We start from the raw sequence: 20,619 nt of genomic DNA, 5'->3' as shown, positions 1-20,619 counted from the left end.
CTAATTTCTCAAACAAAAAACTTGGCGTTCTTATATAACTTGCCCCTGCAAAATAAATAACCAAGAATATTCTGGAAGTTTTTTCGAGATTAATATTTCTCAGAATTTTTTAACTTTTAAAATTACGATTGAATAAATATGGGGTCAGACTATAATATCTTTTAACACTTTGAGATTTCGACCTTCGATCTGACACCCCGATACATGGTAGCAGACTACAATATCATTCACACCTCCAATCTGACCTCCCGATTCCGACGTGTCAGACTACGATATCGTTTCACATCTCCGATCTGACTCCCCGACCCCGACTCCTGCCTCCTTGACCCCTCACCACTAATCCAGAATCGGCCCTGTATAACTGCTAACGTTAAATTTTATAACTTAGAAAGAAATCGTGAGAACAAATTATTCTAGTAATTTACTATCAGGCGATTGAAGAAATCGATGAAGCCAGTTTTTGAGATGATGTGTGTCACGACTGTTAGAAATTGCAAGCCCTTCGTGAGACCACCAAAGCACAACATGATCCAACATACCAGAAACAGATGCCCACACAATACGCTGGTAACAATCTGTAATACAAAGTAAATCGATAATTTTATTGAAATGTCATTTTAAGCATCTTTGTCAGCCATGTGATGTAACAATTTAGGTTCACTTTCGATAGGAAAGGCAAATATTAATATATTCACTGGAAAAGATTTCTGGTGAATTATGATTTTTAGAAGAATAGAAACTTAAAATGAAAAACAAATTTCCCGCCGAGATACGAACCCGAGCCTGTTCTGGACAGCTGCCTTAGTCCTCTAAGCCACAGAGCTTTTGAGATTCCTCCAAGTTTCAACGAATTAATTAATTGGGTTTTTGTTGAATGGCATTAAAAAAAAAAAAAACGCAAAAATATCTACCTAAGGATTGTGTAGGATATCGTTAAGGGCATTTTTTTTAAGAAATGCAAATGTATGTTGGCGGGATATTTCTCTTGAAACAATTTTTTTATTCAATTTTTTTTATTTGGCATCACTAGAAACATTTGCCAATGGCTCTTTTAATAATTATTAAAATAAAATTTATTTATTAATTAATAAAACAGCCATTGGCAAAGATTTTTAATGAAAGAATGTTAAGTATTATTATAAATATAATTAAAATTATGAATATTATTTGAATTGATAAAAAGCTATGGGAAAAACATTAGCTAAAAAAAGGATGTTGCCTACAAGTTAATATCTTTGGCTAGATTAATTCTGTATAAATTAACATGTGGCAACTTCTTTTCCTTTGCTACCATTTTTCCTATGAGCATTTATTTATTTAAATTAATAAAAAGCTACGGACACATCTATATCAATTGTTTTTGTTGTATCAGTTGACAAAATAATTAACTGAACCTACTGATAAATCTTTTCTTAACCAAGCTTGAAGATCTCCTTAGCAAAAATGCCGACAGTTGGTTTGTGCACTGATCTCATACAAAAACGACACAAAACCGACACATGACTATAAGGATTTCTGAGTCACGAAAATGAATAGTGAAAAGCATTTGAAAAATAAAATATTATGTCTAAAAATTTCTAAATAATATTCTTATAATTTACGAGACATTAGAATTTTTTTAAAATAATTTTTTAATTTATATATATCATTTTCATTTTGTACTTTATTAAAAATGTAAATTAATTTTAAAAAAAAATCCAATACGCCCAAAGTTATTCAAATATTTATGAATATTTATACTTTATTATTAAACAAAAATTTTTAATAGAGATGCACACGAGACGAGACCGAGACGATACTAGCATAAGTCCAAGACTTCTCGCGAGAGTCTTGCCGTGTCATCAATAGGGATCTGACTTATTCACCATGGCATCTGGTGGCACACAGTGAACTATTTCCAAATGATTGAAGTCACATTAAAAATTTTATATAGTATAGCTTGTTGACCATAGCATACTATAGTAAAATCGTTTGGAATGCGCCATATTGCCTCACGGATAAGATTTTACACAATAAATGTGTGTGGGACCGGTCAAACCCCGCCCATAGGTCCCTATGATATCAAATTTGGTTATCTTAATTTTTTTTTTTTTTTTTTTTTTTTTGTGGTGCCTTTTTTAGTATTAAGTTCGTATACATATTGCATCTATATAATAACTATAAAGAAACAAAAAAATATATGAGATGAATAAAAATTAAATTGAAATCCAGCTTAATTTAAAAAAATAATGGTAAATTATATTTTGATTTAGACGTACGAAATAAATAAAGAACATCTTCATTATATATGTTAAATCAGAGCATGAATAAGCATTTTTTTTTTAATTTAAACTTGGTTTATTTATTATTAATTTATATTCATGTTATATATTTTTTTTGTTTGTTTTTCATTACAATCAATACGTAATTTTTGAGATAAAATAAATGCAATATTCATTGTTGATTAATAATTGAAAAAAAACTAATTAAGTACTCATACGTTATAAAAGAATAAAAAAGAAAAAAAAATACTTTATATGCATAGGTATATTACAAGGATGTATATATTCAAAAATGTTGTATTGATAATAAAAAAAAAAGTTTACTTTTGTTTACTTTATATTTATACAGCCGAGACTACTCGAGACGAGACCGAGACGAGACTCTGATTTTTTCAGCCGAGACGATACCGAGACGAGACTGTTGTTTTGGTTATTTTTCGAGACCGAGACAAGACTCGAACAAATCTCGTCTCGTCTCGTGTGTATCTCTATATTTTAGTGATAAAATGATTTTTTATATTGAAAAATACAAATCAGAAATATACTGTCGTACGTCTGTCGGATTTACAAATCTCACAGTCGTGTGTCGGAATTGGGTGAGAATTGTAAAGTCTCACAGTAGTGTACAGATGATTCTGACAGCATAACCTCACTTATAATACACAAAGAGAATTGAGTTTTTTCAATAAAAAAATTATTTAAAAAAAATTCTAATGTGTCTTGAATTATAAGAATATTATTTAGAAATTTTAAGACATATCATTTTATTTTTCAAATGCATTTATTACTCTTCATTTTCGTGACTCAGAAATCTTTATAGTCGTGTGTCGGTTTTAAGTCGTTTTTGTATGAGATCAGTGCACAAGCTGACTGTCGGATTGATGTCGTCATTCTCACTAGCTTCGGTACTTTATGATAATGTTCTCACTGACAGCAACCATCTTTCATTGTCATTAAAATTAACATGTGATTTATAGGATGATCAGAAGACAGATTATTTTTATCTGTTCTCAATCATATTTTTAATGATTCACAAGAAATTGAAGGGTGACGGGTTAGCTCTATACCGATTATTTATACATAGGCTCGGTAGTTATCTCGTTTCCCTACTTTTTTTTCTCTTATACTTGACGCGAGGCAATACCGTGCCTCTTGATTAGCACATGATAATGATTATATATATAATTTTCGTCTTGATAAGCAGGTTTTGCGCCCATATCTCAACAACATATGGCGCGCGCACCATCGAAGAGATATTAGATACTGCAGTCCAATTCACAGGGCTAAATAAATTTTACACTTTAGGGCTTTTTTTATCCGATGGCGGCGCTTGAAAAACTTGTTGTCAAACCTCTATGTAAAATGTAATTCATGACTAGAGAGCTTATTTTTTCTGTGTTACGTTGGAGTTCACATCTATCATATATGTACACCAAATAGTCTACACGTGAGATATTTATTTTATATAGGGAACCATACAGCGATCCATCCGTGACCAGGTCTTACACATACGTTGCCATTGCAATAATAATATATCTCAATATTATTATTATTGTTATTATTTACAGCGATCCATTCGTGAACTCACACATACACATTTATGTGTCATGATAGTCTAACCATCACACACACATTATGTAGCGAGAATATAATAATAACTATTATTATAATAAGAGAACCATATAGCGTGATCATTAGTATTAGTCTGCCATTCGGACAGAGCTTCACCAGGACTTAACTTCTGATACCTAGAGAACCTTTGCGAGAGATCCAAAACGATGTCACGAGAACCAGTAGTGAACCAAGAGAGCCAGTCAAGAGAAGGTAGTAATCAGTTCGAGAGCCAGACAAGTTGTGTCGTCTAACGACGACGTTCAGTGCTTAGCTGCTGTGAGCTCTCGCCCCAGTCAGTAGCACTCTCCTACCTATCGCCCCCGGACATGCGCAGCACGCTTTCCTAGCCCGCAGTTCAATAGGTTTACGATCAGGCTTTGTACGCAGCCTTCGGTGAGTTCATCTCTTCGATGGAGGAGTGGGGCATTCGCCACAATAAGGTTTGGTGTATCAAGACTTGTTATAAACACCGAACAGGCGCCCCATTGATGTCATTTATAATAGTCTTGACCCTACACAGAGCCTTGCACTAGTGATCCTTTATTTATTAATAACCAACTCCCATCGGTTATTAACACGCAAACGTTAACAAATAAATAATCCATATCCATTCTGACGATTATTTATTTCGAGAACCCACGAAATAATGAATTTCGTTACAATTTATAATATGAGAAGAAATAATATGATCAGTAAAGTATCCAATCCATTTGATACGTTAGATGACAGCACTTTATTCAAATTATTTTAGGGAACTTACAATTTTCAAGATGATGCAATGAAACAAATTATCAATTGTCTTTCTACAAGAGAAAAAAAATTAATAAATATATTAATAATGATAGGTTACCAAAACAAATTTTTTTTCGAAGTTCATATCAATATTGCTTTCTCTTATACTATTTTATCATTTTTTCCAAATTTTATTTTCGAGCTTGAGTCAGTATGGCTCTGATCGCCCCAATTAATTCACAATGGACATACATATGTTATAACTCATAATCATATACATCGATGTGAACTCCAACGTAACACAAAAAAAATGAGCTCTCTAGTCATGAATTACATTCAGCATAGAGGTTTGACAAGAGCCGTTTTTCAAGCGCCGCCACCGGAAAAAAAGCCCTAAAATGTAAAATTAATTTTGCCCTCTGAATTGGACTGCTGTACTGATATAAATGAATGTTCTTTCACACCATTCTACTATTCTTGCTGAATTTTATTTTATATGTTGTCAGATTGCTCTGGAGTCTGGAGTTGGAAGCCATATTGCTTTGATTCAATTTTGGTTTCTAATGTTTGTCAGAGTGCCCTGAGTTTTTAAGAAAATATCAAGAAAAACGCAATTTCTGAAATTGCTTGAAAAGTTTTAAAAAAAAGTATACATCTAAAAAATCTGTTTTTTTTTTATTAAAAAGTGTGATATCGATTTAATAAGATGATCAGAAAACAAAATATTTTTATCTGATCAATCATATTTTAAAATAAATTTCCAAGAAATTGGAGGGTTAGGGTAAGCTCTATGCCAATAATATATAGGCACGGTAGTTAATCTCGTTTGCGTCACATAATGTGATCAAAAATATATGAATGTGATTTTAAATTAAAAATGATTATTTTATTATGATTAGTGTGAGTATTGTGTGTGAGTTTGCAGCTGCCCATTTATCCAGCAAATTTATAATTTAGCTACATCTTGCGTTCGAATTTTCAATTAATTAAAAAAACAAAACAATTTAATCCATGGCACGTAATTACACACGTGGATTCAGACGCCATAATGATAATAATTTTCGACGCCGGATTCTGATTGGTCAACTTAAAACGTTGATAACTCAAGCATAAAGCGTTGTAGACCCAAACTGTAAAAACATTCACTATATAAAATTTCACGTACAATCTCGTAGTATACCTACTGTTAGCGACTTACGCTTCATCCTGTATATAAATTTATTGACTCGTGGGAAAAATTAGCTGAAAAAACTCTTTTACCAAAAAAAAAAAAAAAAATTAAAAAATGCTGCCATTTCAAATCATCGACGTCTGATGAAGTCAAATGGTGTCTCGGCGAGTGAAAGGCGGTGGTAAACGATTTTTCAATTGCCGAATTGAAGGATGGCGGAGGTTGAGTCGTCATTTGTCGTCATGGGTCGTCATCGACGTCTAATAAAGTCAAATGGTGCCTCAGTGAGTGAAAGGCGGTGGTAAACGGTTTTTTTTTTTTTGAAACGTGGCGAGCTGATTTTGTTAAAATGATTGAACATTCGAAAGTCAACTCAGGCTACAATTATAATTTGACATTCATCGATATTTTCTCAAAATTCAGCTGGGCTGTTGGACTTGGAATAAAACTGGAAGAGAGATATCTTTAGCAATGGAATCAATATTCAAAAAAGGTATATGTCGTATATGTTGTAACGAAATTTATTATTTCGCTGGTTCTCGAAATAAATAATTAACAAAAGAGCTTTAATTATTTATTTGCATGTCAACTGAATTGTTAACAATTAATAGGAGTTAGTTGTTAATAATTCTAAGGTTCACCGCATGGGCACTGTGGAGGGTCAAGTCTACTACGAGTGGTGTCAGTGTGGCACATGTTTCGTATATATTCGAGGTCCCGTAGTAGACTTGATACGTTAAACCTCGACCGGTGCTAGTTTTCCCCTCCATCCGTCAAAAAGACGAACTCTCCGAAGGCTACGGGCTGGATCGGATACCTATTCGTGTTGCGGGCTAGGAAAGCGTGCTGCGCATGTCCGGGACGATAGGTGGGAGAGCGCGCGAGTGGGGATTCAGAGGACTCACAGTAGCTTAGCACAGAACGCTATCGTTAGACGACACAACTTGTCTGGCTCTCGAACTGATCACTTCTCTTCTCTTGACTGGCTCTCTTGGTTCACTACTGGTTCTCTCGACATCGTTTGGATCTCTCGTAAAGGTTCCCTAGGTATCAGACGTTAAGTCCTGGTGAAACTCTGTCCGAATTTCCAATGAAGGACTAATACTAATGATCACGCTATATGGTTCTCTTATTATAATAATAATTATTATTATATTCATCGCACATAAATGTGTATGTGTGAGTTCACGAATGGATCGCTGTAAATAATAACAATAATAATAATATTGAGATATATTATTATTGCAATGGCAACGTATGTGTAAGACCTGGTCACGGATGGATCGCTGTATGGTTCCCTATACAAAATACATATCTCACATGTAGACTGTTTGCTCCCACACTTACGATACTTGTGACGTAGGTATTTTACTATAGTATAGTCGCAATGTAATATAGGCGTATGTAATACACTATGCTTGGTTCACGATAGTTTCCTCAGGTTTGGTTACGTATTTCATAATCCAATCAGGTGGACCGCGCCCCTCTACCATTTCTAAGACTAAGTTAGGGTCCCGAATTAGTTCTCGTGACTCCCACGGTTGTTGGCTTCCGAGATAACCAACATGGCTCCCCCCGGTGATTTTGAGGAGGATGGTGAGAAATCCTCGTTGCTAACCTTGGCCGATAGTTCTCGCCGTGCAGGTCAGAAAATCGGTTACAATGTATTCAACATTTACTCATTTGAAAGCATCAATAGTTGATCAGTTCAATATAACACTAAAAAACAAAATGTTTTTTGAATTTAGCATGCAAGGAAATTTCAAATGGTTGAAATTACTCCCAGAATTAATTAAAAAATATAATAATACAAAACATCGCACAACTCAAATGAAACCTGTTTAAGTTATTGGTAAAATTATAGAAATATCAAAACAAACTGTATTTAAAAGTTTAAATCATTGTCATGTTAAAATTAAATTTGAATTGAATCAATATGTAAGAATAAGTAAACATAAGCACGTCTTTGATAAAGGATATAAACCAAATTGGACAACCGAAATATTCACAATTACTAAACTTAATAAAACATCACCTGTAACATGTAAGCTCAAAGACTATCAAGGAAATCCAATACAAGGAAGCTTTTATACAAAAAGTTCGTCATTCCGACATTTATTTGATTAAAAAAGTTTTAAAGAGTCGAGGGAATAGGATGCCTGTAAAATATCTTGGATTTGACAATATCATAATCAATTGATAGAAAATCAATAAACTAATAAATAAAAAAAACAATGTCAATGTCAATGTGTATTTACTTCCTAACAATTATTTTTATTTACATTATTCATATTGTCTTTTATATATACTTTCACTAAAACACATTCGTTCAACAGGTATATAGCCCCAAGGCAAAGTGTCAGTCTCACCAATAATTGACTGACGTTTTTCATCTTCCCAACTCAGAGCTATTTTTCCAATTGCTCTTGTCGTTACGTCATGTTTACAATATCTTATACTATTTTCTGACTTTTTTAAAGTAACATGATTCATTAAACAATTCTTATAGTCATTAGAAGTTAATTGTCTTACAGTTGATCTTTTGACACACTTTGCTCTCATATGAACACGTTTTTTGACACAAACTCATCATCATCATCGACTCACACGGTCAACATGGTTGGGTGCTTTGTATAGACATGCCAAAACTGACCAAATAAAACAAAAATTATCTGAATTTTGAACGTTCACAACTGAGTGTGTTTTCAGTATCCATGCTGGCATTTCAACGAAAGATGAATTACCACCTTGCAGTGGTATGTAATCATTTACTTGGATTTCAAGATGAAAGATTTTATGCAGTTTCCTCAACATCTTCTATAAAATGTTCAAAATTTTCCTTGAATAATTGACTTAGATTTGATAATTGTAAAACCTCAAAACTGTCTTTACTGAAATATTTTGTTTCAACTTGCACACTATTATCAGATGGTTTTTCAATTTCGTAGTTCAAAGCTAATATAGTATTGACTTTTAGTGCATTTTTATCTTGTAACATAAGAGCTATCTGACTAATTAACATTTTTTTTAGCATCGGAAAGAAAGTCTTTTAAATCTTTATGTTTTAAATTAACTATAACACTAGTCTTCATCCTGTTTCTGAATACATTTTCTAAGTCTTGCCATTCGATGTAATTTTCGGTAGTATCTTTTGATATATCAACTGTTGAAGATGCACCTGCACCTCGTACTTGCAAACTTTGTAATCTCATCAAATAACCTATCAATATTCCCACTGTTGCCTGCATTTTTTATGAGCACCTGACAGACTTGCACATGATTTATTATAATTTGCAATATCTCTGCGTGTATGTAACTTGTGTGTGTGCACTTCGTATGTAAGATTTATTAAAACAGAAAAAATTCTCTCTCTTGTCTTTGAGACGTCAGACTGACTAGACCTTTGTTTTAACCAGTCGTCTGGCGACGGTGAGTTCGAGGTTATTTTTGTATGTTGAACATGGTGGATCAACCATCATGTGCTATCTTTTGTTTAGCTTTGATTTTATGATCAAATCAAGGCTGATCCTCAAGTTGATTATGATACTTTTAATACTTTTGATAATTGGAATTAGTTTATTAGATAATTATTAATTGATATTTTGTTGGACGAGGTCCCCTTTAGATTAGGATTTTTTATTTTTCATGGACAATTTACGAGTAAAATGACGGTAACAAGCGGTCCGAGAAGATAACTGGCAGAAATGTCATGTTACAAATGGCGCCCAAACAGGGACATGCTTGTTATGGTTATTTTATTCTGTTTATAATTATTATTAACAACTCCGTCAGGTTAGCTAGATGCAATATTAGTAATAAATTATAACAACTCGTTGACAACTCTGTCATAATATTTATTTAATGATTTTACGCGACGCGATATCAACAATATTTAATTTTAGGTAAAAACTCCGTTATTTAATTTGTTTATTGAAATTCAGTCCGATAGTAACTCTTAAAGTTCGCGAATTAATTGTTAAAAACTCCTCTAGATTATCTAATTAAATTATAGTAACGCAATATTGCCTAATTATTATTTTAAAAATATTATATTATTATTTTGTTAGAGTGAGGTAGCCTTAAAATTCATTTATCTACGCTTTAGACGTGTTTCTCATGCTTGGTCGTATAATTCTATTATGCGCATGTGCAAGCCTCATGCGAGGGAAGAGTTGGAAAAAGCCGGTTAACCGGTGGCTGACATCTTATTCGTTTCTCGCGTTGATTGAATATAGACCGCCATGGTGACAAACTGACAGCTCAGACGCCGTAAGAAATAAATTGTTTATAATTGTGTTTGAAAGTAAAATTAATTATTAAGAATTGTGCCAATATATAGAAGAGATATTGTACTACAGTGGCAACGAAAGAATAAGGTAAATAGATTTAGTTATTCACTAGTATTCGTTTGATCTGTTGGATAACCAAACAGTTAAAAATCCATTGTTAAAACCGGCTTTATAAAGTTGGCATTAGGTTAATATATTGTTTAATTATGAATTATTGTATATTTATTATTGTCATCCGGATTAATTATCTAATTATTAATTAAACCAGCGTTGTATATTTTTTTTCTTTGTGCACGTCAACAGGCCCATGCGGGTTTCGACCTGTTGAGTATGCATAGACCTCTCTCTCTTACACACGCGGGCAAGATTCCGATAGCCGAGACAACATGTTTTTTTGTCGGTTTCTTATAGGAAATTCTCTCAGGATTACGGGAAAAATACGGAAAAAATTCCTACGAATGCGCAAAGTGGTTAAAAATGGAGTTGAAATATAAAAAAAACGGCTATTTATCGGATATATGTCATAGAGCTATTGAAATAACGATTAATTCTCAAATTTGAAAATAGCAATCGATAGAGCTCGTCGAGGAGGAAAAAATGTCTTCAAAAAAAATTTTGATATCTCGAATATCTTCGATTTTTTTGTTTTTTCATTAATTTAATAATGGAAATTGATTAAACTCATCAAGGAGAAAAAAAACTAATAAAATTCTTTGATCGCATGAATAGTTTTCGAGTTATCGATATCTTTCTAATGTTAATGATAATTTTTTTCATAATTGATAATATAATGGAGCTAAGGAAAAGATGTAGCTGAGTGAAAAAAATATAGCTAAGTTAAAAATATAGCTGGTAAAATTATATAGATATTGTGTGTTTGGCTATAAATATAGCTAAGTAAAAAATATAGCTAAGTTAAAAATATAGCTGGTAAAATTATGTAGATATTGTGTGTTTGGCTATAAATATAGCTAAGTAAAAAATATATATTCGTGCTTAACAATACGCGACAATCAATGATAATCAGTTTTTTTTTTAAAAAAAAACAAAAATTTTGACTTTTTTTTTGAAAAAAAAAAATTGTATACATTTAAAAAAAAATATCGATAATTTGATAACTATTCAAGATATAAAATTATCATATATAAACACTTTAGACAGTCTGTTAATGAAACCTAACATGAGCAAAAATAAAACAACTGAGCCCCCCTCAAAATGCCTTACCCGGGATTATAATAATAAGTACTATTTTTTTATAGTTCTTGAGGATACAAGAATACGTTTTCGTTGTTTTTTGAAAATTTCGATTATTTTAATTGTTATTAATAAATGAATTTTTTGCTAGTGTTAATTGAAAAAAATGATATCTATTGATCTGCTAGAAGGAAATAAATAATTTTTATACAGAATATTGAAAATGAACCGATCTTTTTAAAAAAAATAAAATAATAAATTTAAATCAAAAATTAGCAAAAGTTATTAACAATTTTTATAAACAAATGGAAATTCTACTACTTTCTCCCTATTTTTTTACATTTTTTCATTTTACCTTTTTTATTCTCCATTTCATTACGCAACTTTTCACGTTAAAAAAACTCATTAACATTAATATTTAAAAAAGTTATCAATATTTTTCTAGTGCGTCGCGCGATAATTGAGGGTCTAGATGCAATAACACGTTGAGCGCTCGAAGACATTGTTTCGGTGGAAAATGAAAAATCGAAAAAAAATACAGTGATATATAAAACTAAAAAATATACATTTTCATTCAAGTAAATTTTTTTGTATCATAATTAGTTAATGCAATAAAAAATAAAAACAAAATTTTTTTTTTTGAAAAGAATCTTTTTTTTTAAACATATAACTCGTGATAACTTATTTAAAAATTAATAAATTGACTTGAAAATTTGACTGTAGCTTTATTATAGGCTCGCGATGGCAATAGTGATATTAAAAAACTTATTTATTTATATTGTTTAACTTTTTTTATTTATTGTATTGTGCTGATGGAAAATTTAATTTGTCTAACTTCGAATGAAAAAAAAGTCGAAGAAATTTTAAAATCGAGTAACTTGTCAGTGGCAATATTGTTGAGCAGTATATCAAGAAGTTTTATGCAAATTTTTGGGTATTTTTATTAATTATCTATTGAGTTATTAATTTAACAACAAATTGAGAGCCACCGTTAAGGCTTCGCGCGCAGTACTTTCCTTACTAATGGTCGCGCGACGCACTAGAAAAATATTGATAACTTTTTTAAATATTAATGTTAATGAGTTTTTTTAACGTGAAAAGTTGCGTAATGAAATGGAGAATAAAAAAGGTAAAATAAAAAAATGTAAAAAAAGAGGGAGAAAGTAGTAGAATTTCCATTTGTTTATAAAAATTGTTAATATTTTTTTAACAAGATCGGTTTATTTTCAATATTCTGTATAAAAATTATTTATTTCCTTCTAGCAGATCAATAGATATCATTTTTTTCAATTAACACTAGCAAAAAATTCATTTATTAATAACAATTAAAATAATCGAAATTTTCAAAAAACAACGAAAACGTATTCTTGTATCCTTAAGAACTATAAAAAAATAGTACTTATTATTGAAATCCCGGGTAAGGCATTTTGAGGGGGGCTCAGTTGTTTTATTTTTGCTCACATTTTAAATGATTCTGTGACAACCCCATTTATATGTTGATTGAATCTAAAAGTGGTATCAAAACGTAATCCAAGATCCTTGAAATTATCAACTCTATCTAGACATTTACCATTAATATTATAATCAAACAAGATCGGTGATCTTGACCGAGTGTAAGACATGATCTTACATTTTCCCTCATTTATCAGTAATTTATTCACCCCGCACCAAGTGGCAAACATATTAATATTGTTCTGTAGATATAAACAATCAGAAATATTATTAACTGGTAGAGAAAGCTTAACATCATCAGCATACATAGATACATAGCATGATAAGTAACTTGGTAAATCATTGATGAATATGTTAAATAACAAAGGCCCAAGATTAGACCCTTGAGGTACACCTGTTGTTGGGGAATAAAATACTGATGATGCACACCCTCTAACGTACACAGCACACTTTCTGTCCGTCAGGTATGATTTAATTAGCTTTACAATACAAGTAGGTATACTGATTGTAATCAATTTATCTATGAGTATCAGCCAGTCAATCACATCAAAAGCTTTAGACATATCAGTGTAAATGACATCTACTTGACCCCCAACGCTTAACTTTGTGCCAATGAAATTTGGAATATCAACCAAGTTAGTACTGGTTGATCTACCTGGTAAATCACCATGTTGGTTCCTTGATGCTACTGGATGGAAGTATGAAAAAATAATATTATAGATACAAATTTCAAAGATCTTAGAGAACGCTGGTAATCGAGACTTGTCTGTAGTTAACAATATTTGTAGTATCACCATTTTTATGGACTGGACATACCCTTGATATTTTCCACTTGGCAGGATAAATACCCATTTTAATCGATTTGTTAAATAATATATATAGCGGATAAAGTTAGGCATCAGGACATAATTTTATTAGTGATGCAGGGATGTTCTCCATTCCAAGTGTATCTTTATTATCCATTTTAGTCATAACACGAGCAATGTCACTCATCTCAATAATAACTGGGTAATCATTATATTCACAGGTAAGGCTTTCTATCAGTTTACAACATAGTTCATTAATATTTTTAATCATTGGTTTATAAATTTTCTTAAATGAGATCGCAAAGTGATTAGCTATATCATATTTATTAGTTATTAAATCCCCATTAACAATTATCTGGTCAATATTTTTCTTGGATTGATTAAACGATCTGACTTGCTTCCACAATAATTTGGGATTTTTATTAATATTATTCTCTATATTTCTATTATATATATTATAATCATGTACTAGTCTATCTTTAATCATCAACCTAATTTTTCTGAGTTTTTCTTGCAACATATTACTTGTAATATCACACTTTCCAGACTTTAACTTATTTCTAATACCATGTTTTTGTTTAATTATATTTTTTAAATCATTTGAGTACCAAACGGGGTAAACATATTTTTTTTTACAAGTACGTAATGATAATTTACAATTTTTGTTTAATATTGATTCAATCATTTGATACAAAAGATCACACCTACTATTTACATCTGTAATATCATCCAGACTACCAATAATATTTGACCAGTTAATTGATCTCATTTGTTATTTAAATTGTTCTACCTTTAGTGTTTTGAAATTATATATATGTTCATTAATATACGTGGTATTATCCCTACATTTATAATTTAATTTTGACAAGTCAATATTAATACGTAAAGAAGGATGGTATTTACCAATAAGCATGATCGGTTGACATTCAGATAATGTTACTGGCTCAAAATTAACAAATACTAGGTCAAGTAATCTCATATTGATATTCAAAACACTATTCATTTGTTTTAGTTGTAATGTATTAACAAAGTTCTGAAGACACAGTATTTTATCGTCACAATTAATATTGAAATTATCGACAAGACTGTTGTAATATTGTGGGAGGTTAAAATCACCAACGATAATTATTTTAGTGTCAAGTTTTAGCAGATACGTTTGAAGATGATACGAGTAGTCAACAAATAAGTGATTTGAAATGTTTACCACTGATGGTGGAATGTATAGAGTGATTATTTTGATATTGATATTATTAATATTTATTGATACCACAAGAGTATCGATTTGTGTCATGTTTGCAAGTACAGGTGGTAATTGTATATGGTGTGACAGCAGTTGCTTACTGATGGCACACAAAACACCACCACCACGTTTTTTTCCAGGATCAGTTCTATTACTTCTATACACGTTATATAGACTCAAATCAAAAAATGTCCTGATGATATCCTGTTAGATAACCATGTTTCAATTATGGTGAAGCAATTGTATAAAACCATTGATGATTCAAGTAATAAATTTAATTGTTTTTTGTTGTTAATGCTACAAGCATTCTGGTAGTAAATGTTTAGATCAGAGCATAAAAATACTTTGGAGAATTACAAGTGTTGTAAGTTTTATTTTGTGTATGTATTGCATTATGAAATATTTGTTGTATGTGGTCTGTATCAGTTGCTCTATTGGGTAATGTTGACTTATATATTGTTGATGAGTATGAATTAGTTGACGTTGATGCTATAGCTGTTGACTTGATGTCGAAGCAATTGGTTGATGAGTTTGACGTTGCTTCACAATTTTCTTTGGAACAATTTCGAATGTACCATGCACCATTCTCACAACCTTGCCAGTGTCTCCTGTCAGTCTTAGCTGAGCCAGCAGTCGTCTCCGAGACTGTTGATCATGTGTCAGGTCGTCGTTTATAAAAACACGTTTTACCCATGGAGGCACTGAGCCCGATTTGAGCGCCATGAAAAAGTTCTGCTTAAACAGATAACATGATGTTTAATTATTAAAATGTAACTTTATCAAACGTGGTTTACTAATTACATTATTAAATGCACCAATTCTAGTAAACGTATAATTTATATTGCTTATTTCACGATTATTCATGAAAATTAATTTACATAATTCTTCAATCTTACCCTTATCAAGTTTCTTTCTTTCATCAATTGACAAATTATCACCAGGTGCCTCAGGTATACCAACTGTAATTATGTTGTTCATTCTCTCAATTCTATCCCCTATTTCTTCATTGATTTTTTTGGTATTGTCAGCAAATAAATTTTCAATAGCATTGAACTTACACGTGATATTGTCCATCAACCTTGTAGATTCAGCAATACCAGTCTCACATTGTTTAATTCTTGTATTATAATTATCGCTAATTTCAGTAAGCTGATCTTTTACAACCGTTAATTCATTTTTAATATCAATTTTAATTTCTTGACGTAAACTATCAGCTTTATTATTTATTTTATCATTTATCTTATTATCAATTAGTTCAACAACATCAGCTCTAAATTTCTAGCCTGTGATATGTCTTTTAAATAGATTTATTTATATCCGCTTTCTGTTCATCAAATAGTGTGCTCAGATGTGAGAAGAGTTCAGTGCTCTCTTTGGATGGCCGGCCAGATGGCAATTTTAAATTGACATCTTTAATGCCAGTGTTTACATTAGTAAAGTTTATTTTCCTTGATGATGATGCAAGTTGAGCATCAGTGATTTCAACCTCATCTGTTGTCGAGAGAGACGTTCTGCGGCACTTCGGAGAATGTTGGATAGACATTATGTTGGTAACGCAGAAAGACAGAGAATACAAATTGTAGCTATATCCACGTGTAGGCACTACGACTACACTTTGCCAAAATAATAATAATAATATTAATCAACCAATAATGATAACAATCCTTGTAAACTGACAAACAACACGTATCATACAACATTAGCAATATGCCCAGCCAATTATGACAAATCACTGGTCGATCCAGTACTAGATTTGACGAATCAGAGAATCCATGGTACCTGAACGATCCAAGACCTCTCGTGTTTTTCGTGTTATTAGCACTTGGTCTTGGCTGATCCAGGATCCAGTTTGATCAATAGATTCATTTGGTACTCGGCTGAACCGAGTCCAGACTCATTGGATTCTCGTGGTATCTGGTCGATCCAGGTCCAGACTTATCAGATCCGCGTGTTAGTGTTGAGTCTCAGGTTAGTGGTTGATCATTCGATTCACTTGGTACACGGCTAATCCAGGACCTATCGGTGATAAATCCCATTGATCATCAACTGGTCTAACTCGTAGTATTTAATTACTTAGCTTTGAACGTAGATCTTGGTCGATCCGAGTTCTTGACAGATTATCATAAGGTCTAGATTTTATTGCTAATTTATCAAAGATTATTTTTATTGTTATTGATCCTGATTATAAAGTTTAATAATTGGTTGCTTTGAAGCTTGATTGGCTTGATACTGTTGATGAGTCTTGGCGGATCAACCATTAGACTGACCAACTGGTACATAACCTGATCAATTAACTACTGAATTCATCAACCATTTGATTAGCCAACTGGTACATCATTTGATTGACCATCTGGTTGTCATTCCAATTTTTGTGTCCTGAATTTTAACATAATTAGCTTGCTCTAGCCTTGTTAGAATCAACGGTTAATTATTTAATCGTTCTTCTAGATTTGATCAATCGGAATCAACCAACTGATTGACCAAAATGGCCGAAGGATTAGTGACGATACTCGAGGCAGACCTCGAACCAACTTATTAACAAGTTCTGTTAGCTTAACTCATTCAACTAGTGACTTGGACAACCAACCAACAGTTGATCTTTATGGTAAAAGAAATCTAGTGAAGGTAACACTTATACAGGCTTCACCTGAAGAACCAGTTGTTAACCTGGAACCACCATCTCGACCTGAATCTGACCAGTCCCCTGATATAGACCACCAGTTATTCCAAGACGTCAGGATTATCCTGAGCATCACTTGAAATATCATGTTCAACCTCGTTGTCAGGTAATCAGTCCCTCGGTGGAAGACCTCTAAATCTCTGAACCTCATCATCGTCGTGGAAAGAATATGCTCAGAATTCTAATGAATTGATACCTTCGCTTCGCTGGTAAACCAATTGAAGATGTCAAGGAATTCTTATTCAGAATAGATCAGACTTGAGTGGTCACTGGTGCCACTGATCAAGGAATCCTATCAGCTTTATCTTTCTGCCTTCATGATGAGGCTTTAACCTGGTTCATGGCTCATACTGAGGAGTTCGGGAACTGGGAGGTCCCCAGACAAGCATTTCGTGATAGTTTTCCTGACCCAGACTATCAAAGAACATTACGGAAAGAAACAGATAGACGTACCCAGGGCCCAAGTGAATCAATTCATCACTTCGTCTCTTGTATGCGTGGTCCTGAATTTATTGTCTGTTTGATATCGAGAGCCACTCTCTTTGATAAAATTTGTTCTGATCACTCGTTAATTAGATATCAGCAATTGCTCATAATAATTGAGTGATTTTAGCGAATTATATCGAGGCAGGGTGGCTCTCAGGAATTCATTATCAAATTTTTTTGAGCTGAATATAACTTTATTAATTTGTTCAAAAGTTATCCAAAATATAAGCAATTACCGATTTTTATTTTAAACATTTTAAAAAAAAAAAAAAAGTTACAGTGCATGCGTAAAACTTTCTTTATATAATTCGGTTATAATTTGCTTGATCGATGAAACAGTTATTTGAATTATCATGTTATTGAAAGAAAAACCTACCATGGACAAATTTTTATTAATAAAAGTATTAAGGCTGTTTTTAAAAGTCATTTTTGAACCAATATTTGTAGTTTGAGGGGCCCGTATATCATAACGCTAAATCTCATGCCCGGGTACCTGAAATTTTGTTGCGCTCCTGTCTCGAAAACCGGCTTTTGAGTGTGTCCGTCCATACACAGACAGACACTAACACTACTGCTAGCTAGCAAGTATAGTACACAGCTACCTTATATGCTTGTGTGTGTCACGTTTGTGTGCATTACTTGCCGCGAGGAAGCAAATATTTTTTTTTTTTAAACTCGAATAACTTTTAAGATCCGTGGCACACATGACTTATTTTTTCAAATTATATTCGTTTTTTTCTTATCAACAATTTGATAGAAAAAAATAAGTTTTCGAGTAGACAACGGATCTACTATATGCTGCTAAGAAAAGGAAAAAATTGTTTCGCCCTATTCTCGTGTATGAAAGTTGTCAACTTTGACAATCAGTATCTAAAAGAAGCCGAGGCAGGAAAAAATTTGATTATTTACAAACAACCTTGAACAGAATCGTTTCAAAGGAAAATACTTGTTCAGTTAAAAAAAAGTAAATTGAATGATCTATTTTTTTTATATTTGTGTTGATTTATTTCTTAAACGAATCTAATAAAATCATTTATTACATGAAGTATAACCTCAAATTTTTTTCATCTGCAATTTTATTTATAAACGTAATTTGGCGGGTCACGTCAGCACAAAAAATACAAAAAACATTCAATTATATAATTTAAAATTATTAAAAAAATGAAACTATAATGATTTTGTTATAATCGAGAGGAACCACACAAGCTCTCGCCGGAGTTTTGGAAATTTTCAATTTTCGATAGAACGAATCCGTTACTGAAAATTTTTTTTTAAATAATTTAACTTTTTTTTTTTACAATTTCAACTTGATTCCTATTATAAAATATAAAAGAAACAAATATAAAATAACTAACAGATGGATCTTTTAAGAACCTACAAAATAAGTTTAATATATAAGCTATTTGAGTAAAGAATTGTATGAGTTATTCCATAGTATGTAAGAAAAAAAAATTAAAAAAAACTTCAATTTCAATTTTTTTCAATTTCGATACTTAGTACCACCTTATTCATAGTAAATTTTAGTTTTTGGTAACTAAAATATATGTATTTTTTTGCGTTCTTTCAGAAAACATTAGTCTAGATATCGTTAAATTTGAATTCGAAGCGGCAAGTTAGATTATTTGGAATTGTTGTTACTTTCCTATGTTATTTAAATGGAAAAACTAAATTTGAGGACAGCACCCTTTACGAAATTTTTTTTTTGGGCTCAAATTTTGACTGGGTCATTTTTTTGAAATACCGACGATATTCCGAGAGTGTCTTTGAAATGAAAAAAAAAAAATACAAAATCAAATCAGCCTAATATTTATACAATAAAACCTCTTTATAGTGATATCGTCAGGGTACAAATTCTCAAAAGTTATTATAGAGAGCGTCTCCCACTCTCGCGTCAAGGGGAATTGAGTGAGCGCGACGGATAGAGTAATAAAATAAGAAAGAATATACTACGCCACACACATACACGAATCTATTTATCTATCACAGGTAGGAAGTGACGATGGGCACAAGCCTAGGACAAGCCTGATTACCCGACTCTCGGGCCTGCGACACAAGTCTGTGTCAAGTCTGGAATTTTCACGATGTATTTGCTGGTGTCGGGCTAGTGTATTGGGCTTGACACAGGCTTGTGTTCCCAGGCTCGACACAGTCTTGTGTTCCCAGGCTTGACACCGGCTTGCAAAAAAAATTATAAAAAAATATAAATAAACAATTATTATTAATTTATTAAGTTGACATTATTATTTTTTACGCGATACAATTTGAATTAACGATAATTATATGAACGAAAATAAACGGCGTAACGGGGGATCGATCCTAGGTCACTCACGTGGAACTCCAATGCTCTATCAAGTCAACCACCGGGGTATTACTGAAAGAGTCAGTCAAAAATTTTTATATGAATGAATTTATTCGAGAGTCAATTCACAGTCTTTGTAAAAGCCTGGCACGATAGTCAAAACATAATAATTGTTATTTAAAATTTCTATTTACAATTTATAGATCTGATTAATATGATTTTTTTTTTTAATTGAATATATGCACAAGTCAAGTCCCGTGTGGGGCTTGGTAAAACGGGCTTGACACGAAGCTCGTGTGAGGCCGGGGAAAACAAAAAACACAGGCTCGACTAGTGATGCCGCGATAGACGAGAGAGAGGTGACGAGAGACGATAAAATTCGAGACGAGAGACAA

At 32.1% G+C, this 20,619-nt stretch overlaps 1 protein-coding gene across 1 annotated transcript in view; it reads right to left on the bottom strand.

Annotated features, from left to right (window-relative positions):
* Positions 1-408: 408 nt before the first annotated feature.
* Positions 409-20,619, bottom strand: part of LOC122853846 — an 89,799-nt gene continuing 69,588 nt past the window's right edge. Inside the window, exon 4 of the mRNA XM_044154260.1 lies at positions 409-575. Within this exon, the coding sequence (XP_044010195.1) occupies positions 409-575 (167 nt within the window). The remainder of the gene's footprint in view (positions 576-20,619) is intronic.

This window comes from Aphidius gifuensis, linkage group LG4, assembly GCF_014905175.1.
Source record: "Aphidius gifuensis isolate YNYX2018 linkage group LG4, ASM1490517v1, whole genome shotgun sequence".
Lineage (NCBI taxonomy): Eukaryota > Metazoa > Arthropoda > Insecta > Hymenoptera > Braconidae > Aphidius > Aphidius gifuensis.
This window is presented reverse-complemented; position numbering and strand designations above follow the sequence as displayed.